At 33.7% G+C, this 23,454-nt stretch overlaps 1 protein-coding gene and 1 long non-coding RNA gene across 2 annotated transcripts; both read left to right on the forward strand.

The window, feature by feature from the left end:
* Positions 1 to 2,690: 2,690 nt before the first annotated feature.
* LOC143251479 (uncharacterized) lies at positions 2,691 to 23,235 on the forward strand. The gene is made up of 3 exons (XR_013028582.1): positions 2,691 to 3,132; positions 12,174 to 12,272; positions 22,497 to 23,235. It is a non-coding gene; the product is annotated as an uncharacterized LOC143251479 (long non-coding RNA).
* Positions 14,505 to 17,384, forward strand: LOC143254453 (uncharacterized). Its single transcript, XM_076509637.1, has 3 exons — positions 14,505 to 14,557; positions 16,457 to 16,692; positions 16,857 to 17,384. The coding sequence occupies exons 1-3, from the start codon at positions 14,505 to 14,507 to the stop codon at positions 17,063 to 17,065; spliced, it is 498 nt and encodes a 165-aa protein (XP_076365752.1). The 3' UTR covers positions 17,066 to 17,384.
* Positions 23,236 to 23,454: the final 219 nt, after the last annotated feature.

Raw genomic sequence — 23,454 nt, forward strand, 5'->3', positions numbered from 1 at the left:
GAGGCACTAAAATCGATTAGTTATAACTGATAAATGGTTATCAGGAACGATAATAAATATATCGTTTTGTTTGTTTGAATCATAATTTCTATTTTTCATCTCCTCGATTGCTTGTAACATCCTTCATTTGAAACTGATTAAACTGGGCCTGCGCAGTAAGATAGTGAACTGTGAAGAGTTTATGAATAGACCTGTAAGACCCTGGGTGCAAGAACGCCGTAATTCCCTTGTGGATAAATAAATCTACAGATGGATACTGTAGATCTGTTGACAAACATATTGCTTGAAAAGTTTGTTTAAATGTTGTGCAGAATTAAAAACAAACCATTTGTCAAAATAACAAATCAATCATTATATGAATCACCAAATTTTGTACGCACAAAATGGAAGTCTACATAGAAAGTAACTTTATTTTAAAACAATATAATGTTCACGATAGATGTACGGAAAATGTGCTGTTAGAATGTTTACAATTGGAATCCCAGCAAAATACATGAAACCCACAGAGGTGCAGGTTGGTATTTCAAACATAGAAGTTAGTAAGGGTTGGTTGGTTGGTTTGTTTAATGTTTTAAGGCACAAAGCAGCTAGACTATCTGCGCTAAACGTCCGGTGAAAAGGTAAAAGTAAATGTAGTAAAATCCATAAAAGGAAATGAAGGTAAAACAAAACAGCATTGAAAAACATAAATAGCATAAAACCAATGTTGACATCTAGTCTACAATGTTAAGAGAGAAACCAGAGTAAAGGAAGTTGTAAAAGACTTTTCGTAGCATAATGGTAATTATCATAACCCTCCAGGAAGACCAACAGGTTAGTACAAGAACCACCGTCAGTCACCTGAAGTTGGCCTTTCCAGTCCTGGTTAGTAAGGATAGTGGATGTAAAACTACTTGGCTGTTCGTGGTAAAACGAATTTTTTAAAGTTCAAATATAAATTCTGTAAACTTGATAATATACCGTTTGGTTCTAAGTCTGCTTTTCTAACGTTTCTTACTTAAAACTAGAAAACCATGCCTGCAAAACAAAGAACTAATCAGAGCAGACTTTGATTTTAGCCGGGCTTAACTTCTCTAGTCTGCGCAATTGTACAGTAAACAAAATGTTTGGGTTGTCTGGAAAGAATATTTCATTTAATATCGCACATGTACGTAATTCTGCAAGTTTAGGAAGCGCCAAGTGACATGTTTATAACAAATTGGAGTTTGACCCCCCAAAAAAAAATTCTTGAGAACTCCACTGCTAATGTGTCTCTTCGTAGATTTCATGACTTCATACAAGCGAGCATGTTTTAAAAACCAAATGTTCAGCTTTGGTCATGCCATTAAACAAGCTCATGTGTAAAGCTGTCATGTTTACATGTTAACTGTGGTTCCAGATGAGCGTAAATCTAACCCTAAACTTTTTACCATAAACACCGACGATAGGTCTGGAACAAAACCTAACAGTAGAAACTGACACTTCAACCAAAATGTGAGAGTTTGGTTTAACACAAAGATATCTACCCAGTTAGTCTACGGACTTACAACTTTCAAATCCGGGGTTCGATTCTCCACGATTGACAGATAGCCCATTATGATGTTTTGTGCTTAGACACTTTTCGACAATAATACCCATCCAGATCAAAACAGTATGGTTTGCACAAACAACCAGCACTAACACTTAACACTCATAAGTATTAAACTGTGTTGATTTTCATTACTACAAACACTCGTCACTGAACAAAATAGTTAATAACCCACGCTTTCAAATCACGTGGGAAAGGCATGAAATACCTAACTGTATGGGATACGGGTTTATTATAAACAGAACACATATAACTCAGTTCAAATCAAATACATCATATATTTTTTGTCTTAAATAAGTGCGGAGAAAACACGAGCCTGCATCTCACATCCCGTGTCTTCATCTTCATAATTCACCAGCAGATGGCAGTTATTGCTTCTCGTATATTAAAAACGAGTTCTCTTGGCTCGTGCATATAAACTTTACTGCAGTTGAGGTTTTCTGATGGGGTGTGTTGCATGTAAACGAGGGTTTACCAACACTTAATGTATTCTATTATCTATTTCCTGTAATAAAATCAAACTATCTGATAGTCATTCAGCGGCTTGTGTTACTACAGTTCACCAGACATCTCTGCTACATTAGGGAGATTAATTGTCCTGAAAAGGCGTTGCAATGCTTGAAATGAACGAGGCCGTCTAAACCTTAGAGAAATGAAAATGAGTTTTTCATTGTTTGTTTAGAAACCATGTCATTTTGTATATATAGAATCACAAAGATCGGAATAGTAGAGTACAAAAGGATTCTTCCCACGTAATTACAAAGAGTTATTACAGCCCAGCGTAACCAGGAAGACCTTTTAAATATTTATAATGCCCTACAAAATCCACACAAAGTCTAAGTTTATTGTCATGTCACCACAAGTACTTGCAAGCCGATAGTGTTTTTCGCAATTTTACAGATAAATAGTATATTTATATGTTTCTATTTAACTCACGTTTGTCAGTTGTTTTAAATTACAGGGTATTTCTTGCACTGTTTATCTCATATCTGTTGGTGTTGGTTACTTTGTGTTACAGAGCAGTTACGTCACTGCTTAGTTCATAACTATTGAAAACTGCTGTTTGTTATTTTGTAATAAAAATATTTAGTTCGTATTAGGCCCAATCAGAGTGTGAGCTGTTTTATGTTTGGTTGTATGAATAGTTCGTCGTGATGATGTCATGCTAACTCTTTATGTTATTAACAACAGTAATTCTACTTTATTCTATAATACCGATTTTACTTTATAATTTATATAACATTTCGAGTCCTATATATTGATTGAACCCGCCAGTCTAACTTAATATTGTCTTACAGTTTCCACATCCTTTCTGTATAACCATCAGTATAGCTCTTTCTGCTGGATCCTATAACACTTACAGTAGTGGCCCATGTAGCTCCTTTCTACTAAATTCTGTAACTCTGATATCAAACCTAGTTTGCTCTGAGGTTACAGATGTCCACCTCCCTTCTGTTGAAGCTACAGGATTATGAAAGCAGGATGAAAATTCCGACTTTCCACCCACGTGGGCGAGAAGAGGAGGCATGCTTTCGTTGTTTGGTGATTGTTATATGACATATAAGGTAAGTGGAAATAATATAAATCTGTGTATTCAGTTATTTCAAGTACCGTAAAAAGTGGCAAGTGGTGTCTCAAATCTACTTAAAACCCTTTCTTCGTTGTTATTGGCCACACCCATCCGTTCGCCTCCACAGCAACCAAGTAAGATCTGATAACAGCTTGTGTTGTTATCTTTAAAATAATCACTACACAGTGATTCTAAAAAATAAAATAAAAGTTGTTCCATATTTGTGGTAGATAAGTTATTTTATGTGAGTTCTCTGTGTTTTTCACTCCCAAACTACAACTTGTAGCCACATCTTTTTTAACATACGTTATTTCTGTTGTCGTGGGGTTGAATGCTATCCGAACTACTTTTAGTTCGACAGCGGAAGATCACTAAATTATAACAGGTGTTCAGTGTTTTGTATTGAAAGTAACCTTCGAACTTATATTTGTCAAAATTTTAAATGATGTAAGTATACGAGGTTAATCTAACCTTGAACTATTTTTTTTATGACTCTGGGTGACAGCACTGTAGTTGAATAAGGTCAGAAATGACACATTTTTTGTAAACCTAAATTACGTTTGTTTGATTCAGAGTAAAACCACACTAGATTATCTGTTGTGCCCATAGCAGGGAACTGATCCCCGTACGTGAATGTTTTAAGTCCGTAGATTTACAGATGTTCCACTAGGCGGGTCGAAAATAGATTACGCTAACAAATATTAAAATTATCCATTAATTAGAACATTTAAGTTTTGTTAAGAAATAATGTCCTTATTTTAAGTAAATAAATGAACATCCATTTCGTTAACACTAAAGAAGTGAATAAATGTTGTTAGGAGTATTTCAGTGTCAAAGAACATGTTTGTGTTAGAACAATGAGCTATCTCCTTTGTCAAATCTTGAATTTTAGCGTTATAGGCTCGTAGACTTCTAGCTTTCCCAGTGGAAGATGTGTTAATTGTTTGTTTGTTAGTTTTTTTAATTTCGCCACAGCTTCACGAGGGTTATCTGCTCCAGCCGTCCCTAATTTAACAGTTTAAGACCAGATAGTGTGTTTTTATAGCAAAGCCACATCGGGCTATCTGCTGAGTCTACCGAGGGGAATCAAACCATTGGTTTTAGAGTTGTAAATCCGTAGAATTAGTGCTGTACTAACGGGGAACATGACCAGAGGGAAGACAGCTAGTCATCACCACCCCCTGCCAATTCTGGGACTACTCTTTTTACTCACGGATTGACCATCACATTATATCCCCATCACAACTGAAAGAGCGAGCATATTTGGTGTGATGGGGATTCGAACCCGCGACCCTTTGTTTAGGAGTCGAGCGCCATCACCATCTGGCCGTGCCGGGCCAGAAGATGTGTTAAAGAAAATGTTTTTATAGACATTTCAATTAAGTTCAAACACGTCATTTTAATCACTATATAATTAAATAAAAAAACAATAAAAACAAGACATAAATGAGTGGAAAGAAATTAGTTAATTTTTAGATAGTTTTACAAAATAATTTAAATTTTCTAAAACTTTTTATTAGAGTTCATTTGTTACAAAATGATGTATATTTATGTCAGCCTGTTTTATCTGATATATTGGTATATTTTCAACTCTCACAGTTCCTCCTGTAATCACGTGGGTTAACCAACCCAGTCCGAAATCCGTAGGGCTTGTGCACGGCCATATGAAGGACAACCAGTCAGTAGCACCTACCAGCCTGCCATAAAAAGCATTTTTTAAGTGATTAGACCAATGCCACAGCTAAACAACATGTCAATATCATGACATTTCTAGGAAGCCTTGGGCGCATGACCCCCAGAAAACTTTTCAAAATTTAATGCTATGAGATTGAATATAAAGCCATTTTAACTACATACACACAACGTAATGTATTTAATTAAAACAAGATTTAAGACATAAGATGTAGCTATACAGATCGTGAAAGAGTGGTGAGGCCATGACCTGACTGGCCTTACCGTTTCATACTGCCCTACACCGCTTACATGGCTAGTTTTAATTGAATAAGAGATTAGCTGGTATGGTCATAAAGGATCCACAACGAAAGGTATAATGGCATATTACGGCTCGAACCATGGACATGTTCTTTTAAATCTTAATTCAGTGTATTCTGAAAAACAAATAACCACAAATTCCTCGATTATGTGACGAGTTACTCTCGTCAACAGTGAAACGAGACATAGAAAACGCTCCTGGTTATGTTCTTCGGTGGCTCAATGGTAAGCTCAAGGGCTTATAATGCAAGAATTCCTGGTTTGAACCTCTACACAGATACAGTACATGATTCGATACGTACAGCAGAATGAGAATATGAAACTGTTTCTTTAAGTACATTTGGTCTCACACTTAAGGGTTTGTAACTTTAAAATGCATAGTCCGATCCCTGTTTTCGTACACTTTATATAACTTACTGAATTGCTTTGCGATTAATAAGAAACAAATAAATATAGCTAGAAAAAAAACTGAAAAAAGGTTGGGTTGCATGGCAATATTTACAATTAGTAGATGGTCCCTCTTAAAAATCTGGTCTGAATCGTGCACCACCTGTTCCAACAGAAAAGCAAGAGGGCAATGAGGTGATGACGTCATTCTCCATCACCTGTTGATAATTTATGTTATTTTAAATTAAATCAAGCGTAATGTACATTAAACTCTGTACTTTAAGAGTTCAAGGAATGAACAGTTTTAGTATATAAACTTGCTTCAGGGATGGACACACTATTTACATATACAATAAGTGCATAATAGTGGTATTCGATTATTACTGTGTTGGGCTTCTCAAATAACTGTATGTATATTTTAATCAACACATTATTCTAAGCATGGTTTATTATTTTTATGGTCACGATAAAATGCTGATATAAAAAGTTACTACACATTTTCCTTTCTAAAATCACTGTGTCCTTCCTCACCATGACTTCAACAACTTTCCGCTTCTCAGGGGCGGAATTATGAAAAAACTACACAGTTTTGAAGCGACACCTACAATTCGCCAGTTAATCAAGAACCATTTTATCCAGAATTGTTTACAATGATAGAGACATAGTATGAAGAGTACATAGGCATTGTTGTTGTTTTGAATTAAGCACAAAGCTACAAAATGGGCTATCTGTGCTCTGCCCACCACGAATATCGAAACCCGGATTTTAGCGTTGTAAGTCCGCAGACATACCGCTGAGCCACTGGGGGGCACATATGCATTGTTTGTTTGTTCTATTTCTCGTAAAGCTACTCGAGAGCTGTCCGCACTAGCAGCCCTTAATTTAGAAGTGACAGAAAAGAATCACTAGAGGGAAAACAACCAATCAACACTATTCATTGCCAACTTTTGGAGTCACTCTTTTATCAACAACAAAAAGTAAGATCGATCGTATCATCAATTATAACCGTAAAATATTTATTATTAATCAATGAAAAATAAATTATGACTATGTTCACTTTTTACAATTATTCTCTGATCTAAACGATGAATATTAACTGGTTATAAATTATGTTAAAATAAATTTATAGAAGTTTAACCTACACGAGCAGATTGACTTTGATAATTATACTGAAATTTAATTAATAAAAACTACATTATTAGTTTTAACTAAGAAATGGAAATAATGTTTTATACAGTTTAGAAAGCAAAACAACAGCCAGCAGTATCTTAAAAATCACCCAAACTGTTTTCGTTTGCCAAAAAATAGTTCTGGTGTCTGAAAACACACAAAAAATGGATCTTTAAATTTCGTCCAATTTCTCAGAAAATTCATTAAAAAAAGTTTTAAAAACATTGAGGAGAAATCGTACATATTGCAAATATTGCTGACATATGGTTTTACATGTAAGCACTGTGACATTAAAATATTGAATGAAATAATTTATGAATAATATTACTTCCACTTATGATTATTTTGTTAGTTTTACAACGTCCCCCGTAAACAGTAAGCTATTCCTAGCTTGAAATAAACTAAAACAATCTCACTTCTGTGATAAAACTTTCAAGTAACTAGGTGCGAAGTAAATGTTTTAGAAAAGTCACCAAACTGAAGTTAGATATGTAAACAACTTTCTTGAAGTGGCTACACACCTGTGTCTATACATATAACAAATAAGTAACTCTTCTTCCATAATACAATAAACTAAACCCAAATATCTTATCATAAGATTGAAGAATTATGAATAATAAACAAAGATAGCTTCTATGTGTTGTGTTCTGATAATAAATATCACGTAATTCTGTTTCTCTCGCGGGGTTTTTAATGGTTCTTTGTATTTCGTTCATGAGTGACTTGGGTTGCCATCTAGGGACATTATTTTACATTGCACACGCATTTTATTACAAATTATTACAACTTTAATAATTCCTCTTCAAAAAGTTGTTTTCTATTCAAGATGAAAGACAACGAATGAAATTTACCCGTGATGTTTAGTGGACTATTCTTTAAAACCTCCTCAAGATAGTTTTCTGTCCATTGTGTGTTTAATTGCATCTATATAAAGATTTCCTGATTTCTTAATTTTTTAAATTTTGTTCATCCATTGTAGGCCCCTAGTGACGACTTTAACAACATACGTCATTCTTTGAAAACATCACACAGCTTCATGACTTCCCAATTGGATAACACTTACGTGTACTCTAAAAATGTTATTCTGTTAATAATTTAACACTTTTGAAAACGATATACAATAATTTGCCTAAGCCATTTTTAGATCAGTCATAATTTACCTTCAGATATGTTTAGATATGAACCATATGTAAGGTGTACAAAACTACATTTATAAAATCCCTTTGGATAGAGATCTTGTGCGTGAATAAACAACAATTCGAGTAAAACAACTTTTATAACGAAGATGGTACGTTTAAGATTAGGTAAACAGTTTATGTTTATAAACTGTTAAAGTCTAAGATTTCAGCTAACGCTTGTTAATCATAAACATAGATAATTTAATATGATTGACAAGACAACATTTCAAAATATATATATCTAATGCCATATATATAGCTTTAACTTGTTTTAATTATGTTTTAAAAATGCTTCAGAGATGGCGCCACAAACATTAACGTTTACGTGTTGACGTACGTCTTAATACCATGTTTTACAATTACGTTTCAGAATTTCTACCACAACTACAAAAAAAAAAAAAAAAAAAAAAAACTTTTGCGAAGCTGTTCCTAATTTTGAAATGATAAAATACATGGTAAACAGTCAGTCAACAACTCCCACCACCAACTCTTGGCACTTTTCTGTGATTAAAGAGTTGTCATAACCATCACCATTTTGGTGGGACAAAGTGTCGCGAATAATAGGCTCCACAGTTTGAGCATGTTATACACTGGCCACGACCAGTCTTATTATTTAGTTAGTATAAAAAATTAGGATCAATTATTGGTCCATTCTCTTAGACCATACGATACGAAATATAATATTACAGAGATGCCAACTATTTCAAATGGCTGAGCGTGATGATTGTAGACAGAGCCCGTACAGATATCGTACAACCACTGGATACAGTTTTGAGTCATCCATGTCTGTGGATCCATTTGTGGCTAAACTGTAAACACTGTTAGTAGGTATGCTTCAAATCATTTTGTCGTCTTCACAACCCAACATTTGTACAATGGCTGTAGTTTTGGTTCTAACACAGCCATATTTTTTCGCTCTATCGGAGTCTGGGAACATTTTTCTGAATAGATGTTCTGTATGATCGGCTAAAGCTAAGGGTAAATTATAAGCAATGATGAATTGCGCGAACATCACTTCTGCATTTATGGTTTCATATTCTGAATTCTTACTCATAAATGTCGTTATCTGCATCGTTTTTTTCTTCGCCTCAGCCTTTTGTTGGTAAGATGCCGATTTTGTGTCTTAAAAAATCGTTTATCCCGCCATGCGCCAGAGAAAAGTCGATATGACAAACTGTACAAAACGCATGACTGTCACTGATTTTTGATGCAATGGCCGGATATTTTGTACTATATTCTTTCCTAAATTTTCGATTCACAGTTTTAGTCCTTTTAGATTTGTCAGAAACAAGACAATACGGTGAACGAGGCCGCTTTTTTTCCATCTTGCGAACGATCGCATTGGTGTTTCTATGCCGCTTAGAAAACGAGAAATACCCATCTACGCGAGCGCTGATTGGCTGACAAGCACTAATGACGTAACTATGGATTCCCCCACGTACCCAGTATGGAGAAGCACCGCACTCAAATTATTGGTAAACGTCGGAGATACAAATATTTTTATTATTTAAAGCACAAACATGATTATCGCAAGTCGCCATTTGGACTATGCCTTTTATTTATTATCAAAATTTATTTGTATCTCACTAGAAATTTTCTTTTCACCCCTTTCAAGCCCTGGGACAACAATTTATCACTTTATTGTATAGGCCTATATAATATATAATAATTTGGGAGTTGCAACAAGTCGTAATAGTTGTCTGTATGAGCGTATAGTCGTAATGTATACACCAAAATCGTAATGGTTAACATCTCTGATAGTAGCTTCTTACAGGAAAGAAATTTACATAAAGTGAAAGATTTAGAACTTGTTTGTGCTGAAAATAGAAACAGATGTTTTCTGAGCACTACTTAGTTGACTTATTATAATGTTCTAACACAAACAGTATATTTAGTACTTGTGTAGGTTTAGTTATCTGTTACTGATGTTCTAACATAAGCAGTATATTCAGTACATGTGTAGGATTAGTTTCGTGTTACAGTGTTCTAACATAAACTGTATATTTAGTACTTGTGTAGGTTTAGCTAACTGTTACTGTGTTTCTAACACAAACAGTATATTTAGTACTTGTGTAGGTTTAAAAGTTAAACTTCTGTAGTATCGGGATCTATACATCCAATAATTATACAATAATAATTAGTTAACAGTTAAACTTTTATAGTAGCAGGACCTACACAACTAATGATTATACAATAATAATTAGCTGACAGTTAAACTTCTATAGTAGCGGGATCTACACAACCAACTGTTGCATGGCTTCTTTATTCTACAAGTAACTTTATTTTCTTCAACATTGATTTATTCTCTTGAAAAAATTGAATGTCACAGCAGGATTACCACAGGCATAAGTTCAATACATGATATATGTAAATGATAACCTATTCCCCAGTGTCAAATATACATATCACTCCTAATATGCCGACTATATAGCCCTTTCAAGAATATATAGTAACCCACTAATGCTACGGCAAGAATCCAAAAATCACTAAATCTAATTCTAGAATAGTGCAACGAATGACGAGTTATATCAAACCCAAACAGAATACAAGCAATCACTTAAAAAAAACACACTCATACACAACACGAAAACACATGTAAACTGTAAAGGAAATTAAAATTAGAAAAAAACGTAATAAAAATGAACAATAATATTAAATATTTCTTCATCACCTTTGACGCATGTCTGATAGGAAATAAAAAAAATATACACGTCTCAATAAGCAAACATATCAATTATATCAAACTAACTGTCGGTAAAAACCCAGGCTGAACACCAGAACATCGATAAAAATACACAAAACATTTATACGCCCTATCATATAATAACGGCTGTCAAATAGCTTTCAACATATTAGAAAGTAACATCCAAAACTGCAGCAAAACAGGGCAATCAAATTAGCCCTAAAGTTTCCAAAATTTACTCCCATAAAATTAGCAGCAACCCTACTTTACTAAATAGACTTATTAAGCTTGCATACAAATATCACAGTAAAGCGGAAAAAGGAACAGGCTTGCAGCCTTTGTAAGTCAAACTTTATATTCTGTTTTGCAAAAAGAAACATTAAACAAAAGCACAGGTCAACAAAACACCAACAGCTGTTGAGTTTCAAATATCATACCATGCCATACTGTTTTAACTATCAGGTGTGTTTCCACAGCCTTGTCTTAACTTATTTAAAAAAGAAGTGTGGATCTTAGATAGTAAAAAGGAAGTAAAATTAATTGTTACGAACAACTTATTCTACAAGCTTATGTTTCTAAACAGCGAATTATCACATCAGAGAGCCGAGATCAAAAACAACTAAACTAAATGATTTCTAACGGTGTGAGTCCGCAGACATACCACTGTGCTACCGCGTCACTAGTTTCTAAGAGATACAAGTTTTTGTTTTCTGTTACTACAGTTAGTTTCTATGAGGGTCAAATGTTTTTGTTTTGTATTACTACAGTTAGTTTTTATGCAGGTAAGGAAAAAATTGTTCAGAAATGTGATATGGAGTCTCAAAAGTGTATGAAAATGGTTGCAAAATTAGTGAAGGTTTTATATTTATGAAAAACAAAAACATTCTGAGGTATATCACAGAATTCAATTAGTAAATGTTGATTTCTCTGGAAATTAGCTAAATGTTTCTATTTAGAACAATTTAGTAGTTGAACTACATCTAAAGATATCATGTTCATATTAATGACCAAGGACTGCATTAATGCCTATGTGTGTAAAAAAAAAAAGATTATAAAATCGGGTATGATACATATATGTCAATAACTATATTTACATCTTTGCCTAAACTGCTTATAAGTTTCGCCTTAAAATAATCAAGACTTTGTGCAAACGTAATAACAATAATAATAAAATAAAGATGCCAAAAGGGTTCGGACATTTTAGGTCAATGTTTACGTACGTATGTTACAGATTTTAATTCCAGTTTCAACAAAAATAAAATTGAAAAGGTTATGATGACCTAAGTAGAAAGTGGAAATGTTGCCTGGGTATATATATATAGCTACGTATTTATTTCTCCATGATAAACAATTTACAAGTTAGAAACAATGACGTACGATATATTTTGTTGTTTTTGTGATTACAATAATTTTAACATTTCTATAAAGCTGCCTTTCCCTGCCAGAAAATCGGTAGACAATATATTGATTCAAAGATACGGTCAAAATGCATTATTATCTTTCCATTCATAAGAAAATTCGAAATTCAAAACTACAGAAAGTGGATTTAGATATAGCTTTTTATCAACTTGCGAAACAATAAAAATGTTAATCTAAAGTCCTTTAATTTTAAACTTTATGTTACAGCCTGCAATCGATGTCAAAAACGCCTACATGAAGGACTCAATTGGAAGCATCGGCATAAAAGTCATCTCACGACAAAATTCAACAGGAAGTAGCCTCATTGTAAGAATAAAGTCACCTAGTTAGACTTTATACATTTAGTATACATAATTTGTAGATGCAATAATGGAAACACTGCTTGTCAGGAACATTTACAAAATACTAAAATAATGAAGTTTTGTAAAGTTACTAACAGCAAAAAATGTTGACAATTTAATCTTTAACCTTAGTAATGTTACTTTAAGCAAACCCTGTAACATTGCCGTTGTAAAAGGTCTTAGTTTCTCTGTTTCTTCAAATGTAAATTTTGCTTATTACATGCGTCCTTTAGAAATTGCATACAAGCACACAACAAATTTGCCTATTTATGCTCCCAGTAATCCTACTGTAACCCAAGACTTATTTAAGACTAAAGTTAAAACCCCTGCATTTTCATATATTCATAACATAGTCGTGTTAGGCCTTTTAATTTGAATCCAAGTTATCAATTGCTTAAAAAATCTAAGGCATATTTTTAACGATTGATTCCTTCTATAAGATTTTGTTTGTTTGTTTGTTTGTTTTTGAATTTCGCGCAAAGCTACTCGAGGGCTATCTGCGCTAGCTGTCCCTAATTTAGCAGTGTAACACTAAAGGGAAGGCAGCTAGTCATCACCACCCACCGCCAATTCTTGGGCTAATCTTTTAGCAACGAATAGTGGAATTGATCATCACATAAAGTGTATAATCTCCCCATGTCTGATGAGGTGAGTATGTTTGGTATGACGGGGATGCAAACCCGCGACCCTCAGATTACGAGTCGCACGCCTTAACTCACCTGGCCATGCCGGTCATAACATTTTGTAAAATTTAAATCAAATTTTTTATCATGTTTAGTTAGTGTTACGAAATCTGAAGCAGATTTGTTTGTTTTGTAATTTCTTCTAGTTAACTAATATTGATATATTCTTGCACTAACACTTTTGAAGCTATATTTACATACTTTTCTCACAATTCGAATGATTATATATATTTTTTTGAATTTCCATTAGGTTGCTATGATACTGTAACGCTTAACAACAATTTTCTCACGTTGCACGTGCAGTGGTTTTGATCTAAATGTATATGTGTGTGTGTGTGTGTGTGTAGTAACCAATAGTTCCGCTTTTGTAAAACAATTTACCAAACTTTCATTTATTATCTTAAAACGTTTAAATTATTTTTATTGCTATGTAAAGCTTATTTTATATTTTAATCACTTTTTCGGTCACTTCATAATATTGTTTAAATCTCGTTGCTCTATTACGTCACATTCTGTTCTCATATATCGTTTCATTTCAAAACATTTCCTATGTTTTGTCGTTAATTAATACCCACGTTTCTGGCTTGAAAAGAACGTTTGCTCGAAACGTCGTCAGTAGAACAAAATAATACCATAGTTTATATATTAGGTTTAGATTCTTCTTCCAATTTCATCAAATTTAAAATTAAAAGAACCTATGACGTATAGGCCTAATGTTTCACTTATTTTGCCGTATCCACTGCTATAGACTAGCTAATCAAATAAACACAGTTAGGCCTCTTATAACGGTTGTTTGTATACATCGTTAATTTGGGTTTTAAGTAATTTTCGATCATTAGTAATGTAACCTAGAATAGTTTAGGTATTTAAATAATGTCAGAGCTTGCGCCTCAATCACTATTCCACATTATATATGTTGGACCAAGTATTTATTGTTAAGGCGGTTCATCTCGAAAAGTAATTCATTTATTTTATCACCCGCACATTTTTCTACTCATGTATATACAACTCAGCAGTTATCTACATGTGGCTTCCAGAAACTGTAAAATCGTTATACACGTTTAGTAATTATTTTATCACGTAATCTTTTACTTAGAACTTTGCATTTACGAATTTACTGTTCCACTAGGGATTCCAGAAGGCATTGTTTGAAATGTTTCACTGTTAAACTGTGAATGTCACAAAGTCTAACTTCATTTTCACTAACTTAACGTTTTCTGACTGAACATTTTTTCTTGAGCTCACTTAGTTGCCTATATATCAAACACCTAACATAGGCCTAGAATTTTCTACCAATTATGAGAGGATATGATGTGACAATACTCACTTAAGGAAATAAAAAAAATTCATAAAGTTCGAGTAATGTGATGTCAACTTAAAACAATTGAACTACACACACAAAATACGACTCTTACCGATTTACACAACGAAATTTGTCATAACTAAGACTTCTAAACTAATTATCTTTTAACACTATTGTTTGTTTTTATTTGAAGTTAAGCACAAAGCTACCAATGGGTTATCTGTTCTCTGCCCATCACGCGTGTCGAAACTCGGTTCTAGCATTGTAAGTCCACAGACATACACTGTGCCACAGGTAGGCTTCTTGTTATGAAAACTAAATAATAATTAAATCACTAAATAATAACTTTCATACTAAACAGCCTTGTATAACCAATAATTATGTTTTAAGTGCTTTAAATGATTCAGCGCCATAAGTTTGCAGATTTACCGTTGACTCAATAGAAAACAAACATTTCTTAAATTAATTTATATACTTGTATATTTCGATTCTCATTTAAAAACACCATAATTCGACTCAAAAACTTTACTCTCAACTCCCATAGTGGAAGATCAGTAATTTTACTGATAGACAACACTAAAATCAGGAGGTCGATTCTTCGTGATGGAAACAACAGGTAGCCCAATGTAACTTCGTTCTAAAACGAACAAACACTACTTGTAATTAAAAATGCTTTTAAATTGTGTCTTTCTTATGAAGATTTTGCTTTCAGTTAATTTTGAGCTATGCAGAACACTGTATAAAAAACGTAGTCTTATTAAGATATTGCACAGCCGTTAAGAAATTGTGGTCTTAAGATAACTTTGCCATTTTTAATATCAAGTTCTCATATCAGAGGAGGAAAAATACATTTTTTTGTTTAGTACTACTGTGTTATCTGAGGTCAAAAGAGTGAAAATGTGGTTGAATTTTGTACTATCATATTGACAAAATCATGTTCGAAAGGACTGAAATGTGAGTGAATACTATATTATCATTTTACGAAAGCAATACTCAATGGGTGAAAATTTCATTGAATTTTGTATTATTTTGAGAAAGCCCTTGTTCGACAAAGTGTAAATGTGGAGATTTATTAGTGTACAGGGTGGCCCATAAGTCCCTACCCATCTATATATCTTATGTATCCAGTGTATCTGTGTGCTGTTCTTCATTTTCGCTGTATAATATTATGCGATGACATGTTCTGTGAGACATTTTCCTCAACATAGTAATTTGCTCTCCCAATTTGACATCGTTTTTCGTGTTGGTGGATCCTTATTGAATCTTTCTCTAAATTTGACAGTTATTGTATCCAGGGTGTCACCAGTATTCTTGCGCTCATGTACCCACGTACTTGTCACAATACGCTCTTCACGTGTAAATGGGCTTACAGCGGCCATATTTCTCGAAAAAAAAGAAACAAATTTATAATACATGTGTAATTGAATATAACATAACATATGGATGGGTAGGGACTTACGGGCCACCCTGTAGAATAAACAAAATCAACACAAGTTCTGGAAACATTCTAGATGTTATTTTCCTTTCTAAATAAATCAAATAATCCTACACCTGTACATGAAATATAGTAGTTTGAAAAAAAAAAAGCTTGTACATATTTTATCTCAGTATCTGATTGACACCTCGGGTTGTAGAATCCACAACTTGGATCCATTTGATTCATCAGTAATGTCCCTAATTCATAAAGTGGGAAATAACGATGATTGTAAAAAGTAAAAGTTATTTATAGTTTGTTTCTTTTTTGCTAATTTCGCGCATAGCTACACGGAAGCAATCTGTGCTAGTCACCCTAATTTAGCAGTGTAAGACTAGAGGGAAGGAAACTAGTCATCACTACCCACCGCCAACTCTTGGGCTGCTCTTTTACCAACGAATATTGGGATTGACTGTAACATTATAACGCCCCCATGGCTAAAAGCGTGAATATGTTTGGTGTGACGGGGATTCGAACTCGCTACCCTCAATTAACAAGTCGAGCTCCCTAACCACTTGGCCATGCCAGACTAGTTATTTATAAATCTGTAAGCAACGTTAAGCTAAAAGTTAATATAAAGTTGCTTAGAAAAGATTAGAATTTGTCTTTTGGTGAAAGTAACTGTGTCTATAAACTAATTTTTGAGAGCCTGGACATAAACTGATCAAATAAAATCAATTTAAAATTAGAAACACCAAAAATGTGATTCGCCATTTCACAAAAACGCGCACGTACCTTCAAAGTGGATTGAAAGCCTTTGAACTAAGAGAGTACAACAAAGTTGAGGACAATACCTTTTATAATCTTACTTCGTTTCTTCAGAAGAAATATTCTGCAAGAGGTCATCGTACACTGTTTACTGAAGATATGCAAAAGTACGTTATACTTAACTATAACAGAAGGGGGCTTCTGCATTCACCTAGAGGTTAGTACTATCGATCATTTTCACATACTGTTGTGAAGACCGACATGTTAAAAAGAAACAAAAAAACCAGTCATTTAGAGTTGGAAATGGAATTTGTATTCGATTACGTCAAACAATTTACATGAATCATGGATGATAAAAATATTTCCTTTTCCTGTTCACAGCTAGCTTCACATACAATGTCCTGAATTATGAAGGATATGCCAAATCTCCATCGTATGATCTTCTTCAGATTATACACAACAGTAGCACACTTAAGAGAAGCATAATGACATTTTACAGTGACCATGGCGTAAGGTTTGTCAAAATAAGAACTCTTCTCGGCAAAATTGAAGAAAGAAAACTGTTTGACTTTCTTACTATTCCTGAATAGTTCGAGAAAAAAAACAAAAAACATCAGTTAATTACTAAAAACCTAAGACTTACAACATTATCTGATCTCCGTGCGACCCTTGTTCATATTTTGAAACAACGACGGAACTTTACGAGGAACTGTTTCTTCCGAAAACGGCATCAGTTTATTTGAAAAAAATCCCATTCAACCGCACGCGTACTCATGATTTCATTTAATCTCATTTCTCTACAATAACCCATTACTGCTACAGCTACCGATACTTTAATACTTTAAATCACTAGTTAAAAGACTATTCAGATAAATTAGTAAAACTATAACTTAAAAAGATTGTATATGCTTGTTTGTCCGCAAATAATAACGAATACGTGTTCAAGGACAATGTAAAGCACTTACTGACTTTTGCGACTTTTTGTAATGAAGTGCTTTTAGAAGGGACCGTTGTATTTATTAAAAATACGGAAAAATTGACCGTTGATGATATCAGTAGGTTTAATGTATATGGAAATCAGTCTTCAACCACATTAGATACACAATTAAAAAGTTTTGGTTTTGTGTATAATTGTACTTTAATTAATTCCTTTTGTTAACGAAGGTGATATGAACAAAACAAAAAACCCACACACATTCAAGACGTCTCTAAAGTGAAACACATGGGTTCAGTTTACTTTTCGTTTGTTCTCTCCTGAGTCAGCATTGAATTTATGAGACTACAGTGCTAAAATATAGGGTTCCATTCTTGTGGTGGACAAAGACTAGATAGCCTATTGTGTAGCTTTGAACTAACACAACAACAGACAAATAAATAATAATTTGTTTTTAATTTTGATGCTTTAGAACAACCAAATTTGTAAGTTAAAAATTATGAGAATCCCACAAAAGTAAAATATTGTGCTCATTAAAATATTTATTGGATAATAACTGAAAACTTATTTGTTCATTTTCAAGCGCAAAATTACACAATGGGCTAACTGTATTCTTCCCACCGCCAGCAGTAGGGCTTGTTTTTAGTGTTATATATTCTCAGAGTATCTTTTTCTATTGGAATTGTTCCATTAAAATGATAAGTGTCGAAAACATTCATGTTGAATATAGAGCAAGTCATTAGCATGTTTTATGGTTTTAAGGTATATGTATGCGTAAAAAATAGTAAAAATAATTATTTTCTTGAAATTGTGTATGTCTGTGATTCTTTAACTTAAAATTAAAAAATCTCAGGCCTAACTACGATTTTAAAAGTTCCGAAGATCATGCACTTTAAATATCCTTGTGTTGATCTCAAAATGTCTCGCGTTTTCCATTAATTTCATTGTAATGGTTATGTGTATTGTGCCGAACCCCTCGTAAGAGAAGGAAGACTAACCACAATTATAAATTTACTATGTACATTTATGGGAAATGTAACATGCTCTTGGTGAACTGTATACGCTTGTTATAAAAATTAAAATAAAAAATATATGAGTTACAAAGGTAGTTATAGTAAGTTTTCTTTCAGCGCCCACGTATAAAATATGTGGAAGTTACTGTACTGTAACTAAAACCACAAAGTGGGCTAAATTTAGTGCTTTACAATTCTTACACTAATACTGTATTGACTAGCGCTCTGTAAAAGGTTCTGACCAGTGCCCTTTCTACCCCACCTGTGAATATACGACTAAACTTATAACCATAGGATTTTAAATCTTCAGATAGCGATTAATGCCAAGTTTTTGTTCCTTCTTCATTTTTGTATTTAAAATTACATGTTTTAAATTAAATTTAAGGTTGGTATTTATATTGTTGAAATTAATAAAAATTGTTTGAGCTAAAGTAGTTTCTAACTGGAACGCTCAAGGATTTTTTTGTTTCTGTGTTTGTTGAACTTCACGTAAAACTTTAACTGTTTTTGAATTTCGCTCAAAGCTACACGAAGGCTATCTGTGCTAGCTGTCCCTAATTTAGTGGTGTAAAACAAGAGGGAAGGCAACTAGTCATCACCACCCACCGTAGACTCTTGGGGTATTCTTTTACCAACGAATAGTGGGACTGACCTCACATTATGACGCCCCCCACGACTGAAAGGGTGAGCATGTGACGAGGATTTGATCCCACGACTCTCAGATTACAAGATGAGTGCTCTAACCACCTGGCCAACACATAAAACTACGCAAGAGCTATTTGCTCTAACTGTTCCTAATTTTGAAGTGAGAGACAAGAGGGAAGTCACTTATTTATCATACTCCGCTAACTCATGGATACTCTCATCGATCAGTTAGATTTAACTGTTAACATTATAATTCACCCACAGCTCTAAAGGGCGGTGCAACATTTATTTTTTTAACGGTAACAGAAAACTACTCTTGTCGGACAGGACAGTATGGGATTTGACCATCAATTATTTATGTATTTCTTCCCTTGGATTTTCTGTTTCACCATTTCAAAATAACCATCTGTGTCTTTAGTTGTGATCTGTGATTAAAACATTGAGCCAGAAATGTATACTTAACACTCCTTGCTATTCTATTCCTGGACACAATAGAAATGATACGTGAATACGATTTTTATGCTGTTGGGTGAATCGACTACGTTAAAAGACATATAGTGTGGTGTACTAGTCTTTTAGTACGATATAGAATACTGAAAAAAAATTGAAATGCTTGAGAAGAGATTGCGCAATACAGATTACTTGAAAAGTTTAACATTAATTAACAGATACAGCGACACGGTGTTTATTTATTTACTTCGATTTCAATTCAGTTGCTTTTGCCTCTCCTACCATTTAGACTAGCATCGAATTGTTAATCAAATTAAACCAAAACACACAACCGTATAATTAAACCAGACCATTTTCTTGGTGTAACTTTAATAACGTTTCCATTATTTTATACACCAAGACACCATCGTACGCAGCTGGTAGGTCTGTTATATCTACAATAATGAAAGAGCTCGTGTGTGTGAGTGACAATTATATACCTCCAAGACAAAATAACTCAAGATACCTGAAATGAATGAATATTTACTGTGAAATTCTTATCAATGCTATAACTGGAGCTTCCTGTCGCACGTTTTTATCGTACAGATTGTATAAGTCATATGTCTGTCAATATGCTAATGAAAGACTGTATTGGTTTGTTTTGTTGTTTGTTTTTTGAATTTCACACAAAGCTACTCCAGGGCTATCTGTGCTAGCCGTCCCTAATTTAGCAGTGTAAGACTAGAGGGAAGCCAGCTAGTCATCACCACCCACCGCCAACTCTTGGGCTACTCTTTTACCTACGAATAGTGGAATTGACCGTCACATTATAACGCCCCCACGGCTGGGAAGGCGAGTATGTTTTGGCGCGACGGGGATGCGAACCCGCGACCCTCAGATCACGAGTCGCACGCCTTAACACGCTTGGCCATGCCAGGCCAAACTGTATTGGTTAACAAGCAGAGACATAATTCTTCAATGCACATGACTCCACACAACTGGTCCCTATCACATGGTAAGTATTCGGATTTGCAATGCTACAGCCAGGCGATCGATTCGCCTCAGAGATGACATAACTGTCAGTCAGATATGACTTTGCTATACCAAAACACTTACACAATCGTAAAATGTATATAAATATCAACTTTTCAAAATAACCTTTAAGCTCCTACATATCTTTGGTAAAACTGTTTTGTTTTTTTTTCGTAAAGAAAAAACAATATGCAACACTGAATTAAGATGGCTAGCGTTTCTGAATCTGCAGTTAATTCTCCACATGAGTACTTGGATTAAAAATATGATACTTAAAGGATTTTTTAACAATACAGTATAAATATTTAATTACAAAAATTTAAAGTAATAATCGTTTCATACCAGTAACTTTTATATCTTTTAAGGATTTATTAGACAGCTGTTTTTGTTTGTTTCTTGTTTATACTTTAATGTTTTGTTTAGTAGAACCGATTGAGATCTAAGAATGTGTTGCATCAATAAATTTGACATCTTTACAGGTCTTTTTTTGGGGATAGTACTATAACCTTTCGTAAATGGTACTGATGGTGGATATTTGTACTCGCTTTTACTTTTGGTGTGATTTGAGTAATGAGGTAAAACCTAAAACCTAGACTAAGAACCAGAGCCAGTTTACTATTTTAAGTTTAACTAACACTTTAGTTTTGTGAGAACTGTAATAAGGGTTTTCAAATGAGTCGGTTTTATTTCATTGTTACAGTTTGTGATCAGAATCTTAGCGTAAAATAAACTGAATATATATATGCAAAAACGGCTCGTTTGGGTTGAGAAAATATTTTACATAGAAGAGCGAACAACGTTTCGACCTTCTTCGGTCATCGTCAGGTTCACAAAGAAAGAAAGAGGTAACTGACCGGAAGCTGACCACATGTTTGGAAGGGGTTGTGTAACTTAGAGTCGGAATGTAGAGGGCGGTGTTACATGTTTGAATATATAATTTTATTTTATTATATTTAATATAGGTATAAAGGCGTTCCTTTATATTGGTTTATTTTGGGTTTAAGTTGTTGTATAAGTAAGGCTTCTTTAATTTTGCGTTTGTTTATGTTTGTTTCTTTATTTAGTATTTGAGTGTTTTCTATGGTTATGTTGTGTTTATTTGACTTGCAGTGTTCGAAAACGTGTGAAGGTGACTTTTTATGTTCTTTGAATCTGGTTTCCATTTTTCTACTTGTTTCTCCAATATAGAAGTCGTGGCAGTTATCACATTGTATTTGATAAATAATGTTGGTGTGGTGTTTGTCAGTGTAGTTTTTACATAGTGTAGACCTCAGTTTTGTGCCTGGTCTTTGAATAAATTTGGTATTAACTGGAATGTCATATTTTGTTACTAGTTTTTGCCAAATGTTGGTTATTTGTCTGCTGATGTCAGGAATATATGGTATGCAGCAGTATATGGTTTCGTGATTTTTTGATTCGTGAGATATATTTACTTTTGTTGGTTGATTTTGCTTTCTGTCCAGATGTGCGCGTATAATGTTTTCTACGGTTTGTGGAGGAAACTTATTGATGTTGATGAAGTATTGTTTTATTTTGTCTAATTCATCGCTAATTTTATCTGGTGAGCATAGTTTTATGGCTGTGTTTATTTGGTTTCTTAGTATGTTGAGTTTTTGTTTTGTTTCATGTGCTGAGTCCCAAGGAATGTATAGTTCAGTATGAGTGATTTTTCGGTGGATTTCTGTTTTGAATTGTGTGTCGGTTCTTGTAATTTTGAGGTTAAGAAATGATATTTGATTGCTTTCTTCCTGTTCACATGTGAAGTGAATAATATAATAATGACATTATATCATAATATACAATAATAATGTTTTTGCATATAATTATGACTGCCTATGTTTGTTACTGTTTACAGGATACGTATATTTAATTTTTGCTCTGTTTAAAAAATGAGATAACAACGAACAACCAATGGCCTCTTTTGTGAAAACCTGCTTAGCTTAAAAAATAGTTTTCATCTATTTCCAGGAGAGCACCCAAGAGACATAAAAGAAGATGACATATTGAAGTCTGAACTGAAGCTTCTGGCAGTGCCTACAATCATCCCAGGTCATCTTCGATATAAGCAAGTTGTACAATCACAAAGTATACCACTTCCAAGAAAACGAGTTCCTGAAATCAAGCAAACATATCCAGTACCTGCCAAGAAAAAGAAAAAGACATCATGTGTCGAGCATTCATACTGTTCACTTGTCCCAGTGGAAGATCAGCTTGAAGCAGCTAAAGACAAGCTAAAAAAGTACAAAACGATTAAAGAGCTTGCAAGCAATAAATGAAAAGGAAAACTGATTCTATCGCAAAACTGCTACAAATTCTAACATGATTCAAGTGTTCGTCTGTCTGTCTTCGATGATCTGACTGAACATTGTGCTGATCATGATCCACAGGAGGAAGATCATCACGTCACACAAATTGTCAGGTTGATCAGTGGACTATTTGGCAAAATACTCGTGCATCATCATGGTCGTTCGTTTACAAATCGATTTGTCCATAACAGAGAGGTCTTTCGTCGTCATGAATTGACGAAGACTATTTTATTCTTCCATCAGTGATGAATCTGCATTTTCGACAGGATAATGATTAACAATTGTCTACAGTAGTTCATTTGTTATATAGATATTAAAATCAAAACTGGATGTTGCAACAATTCTTTTTCTATTATTGCAAAATGTTATAATTCGAAGAACTCCAAAAAGAGGAAATATGAATACTTTGTGTGTGTATACCAAAATAATTACTATTATGTATTATGATCAGTTAAACTATTAAAAATGTTATACATAATGTATTCCTTTTATGTATGAGGCCCTGAGCTTATCATACATTTACATTTTGTTCTATTAATTTATGTAAAAATTGTTAAACCGTGTATGTCTCTTTAAAGTTGTTATATATATATAATACTGCACAATAATGTGACACTGTA

Source organism: Tachypleus tridentatus, chromosome 6 (assembly GCF_004210375.1).
Source record: "Tachypleus tridentatus isolate NWPU-2018 chromosome 6, ASM421037v1, whole genome shotgun sequence".
Taxonomy (NCBI): Eukaryota; Metazoa; Arthropoda; class Merostomata; order Xiphosura; family Limulidae; genus Tachypleus; species Tachypleus tridentatus.

Excerpts from the sequence above, each read along its gene's own strand:
- LOC143254453 (XM_076509637.1), top strand. The coding sequence starts at position 14,505 with ATGGGTTATCTGTTCTCTGCCCATCACGCGTGTCGAAACTCGGTTCTA. Across the intron at positions 14,558-16,456 it reads CGAAACTCGGTTCTAGCATT|AAACACCAAAAATGTGATTC; the intron begins GTAAGTCCACAG and ends ATTTAAAATTAG. Across the intron at positions 16,693-16,856 it reads GCTTCTGCATTCACCTAGAG|CTAGCTTCACATACAATGTC; the intron begins GTTAGTACTATC and ends TCCTGTTCACAG.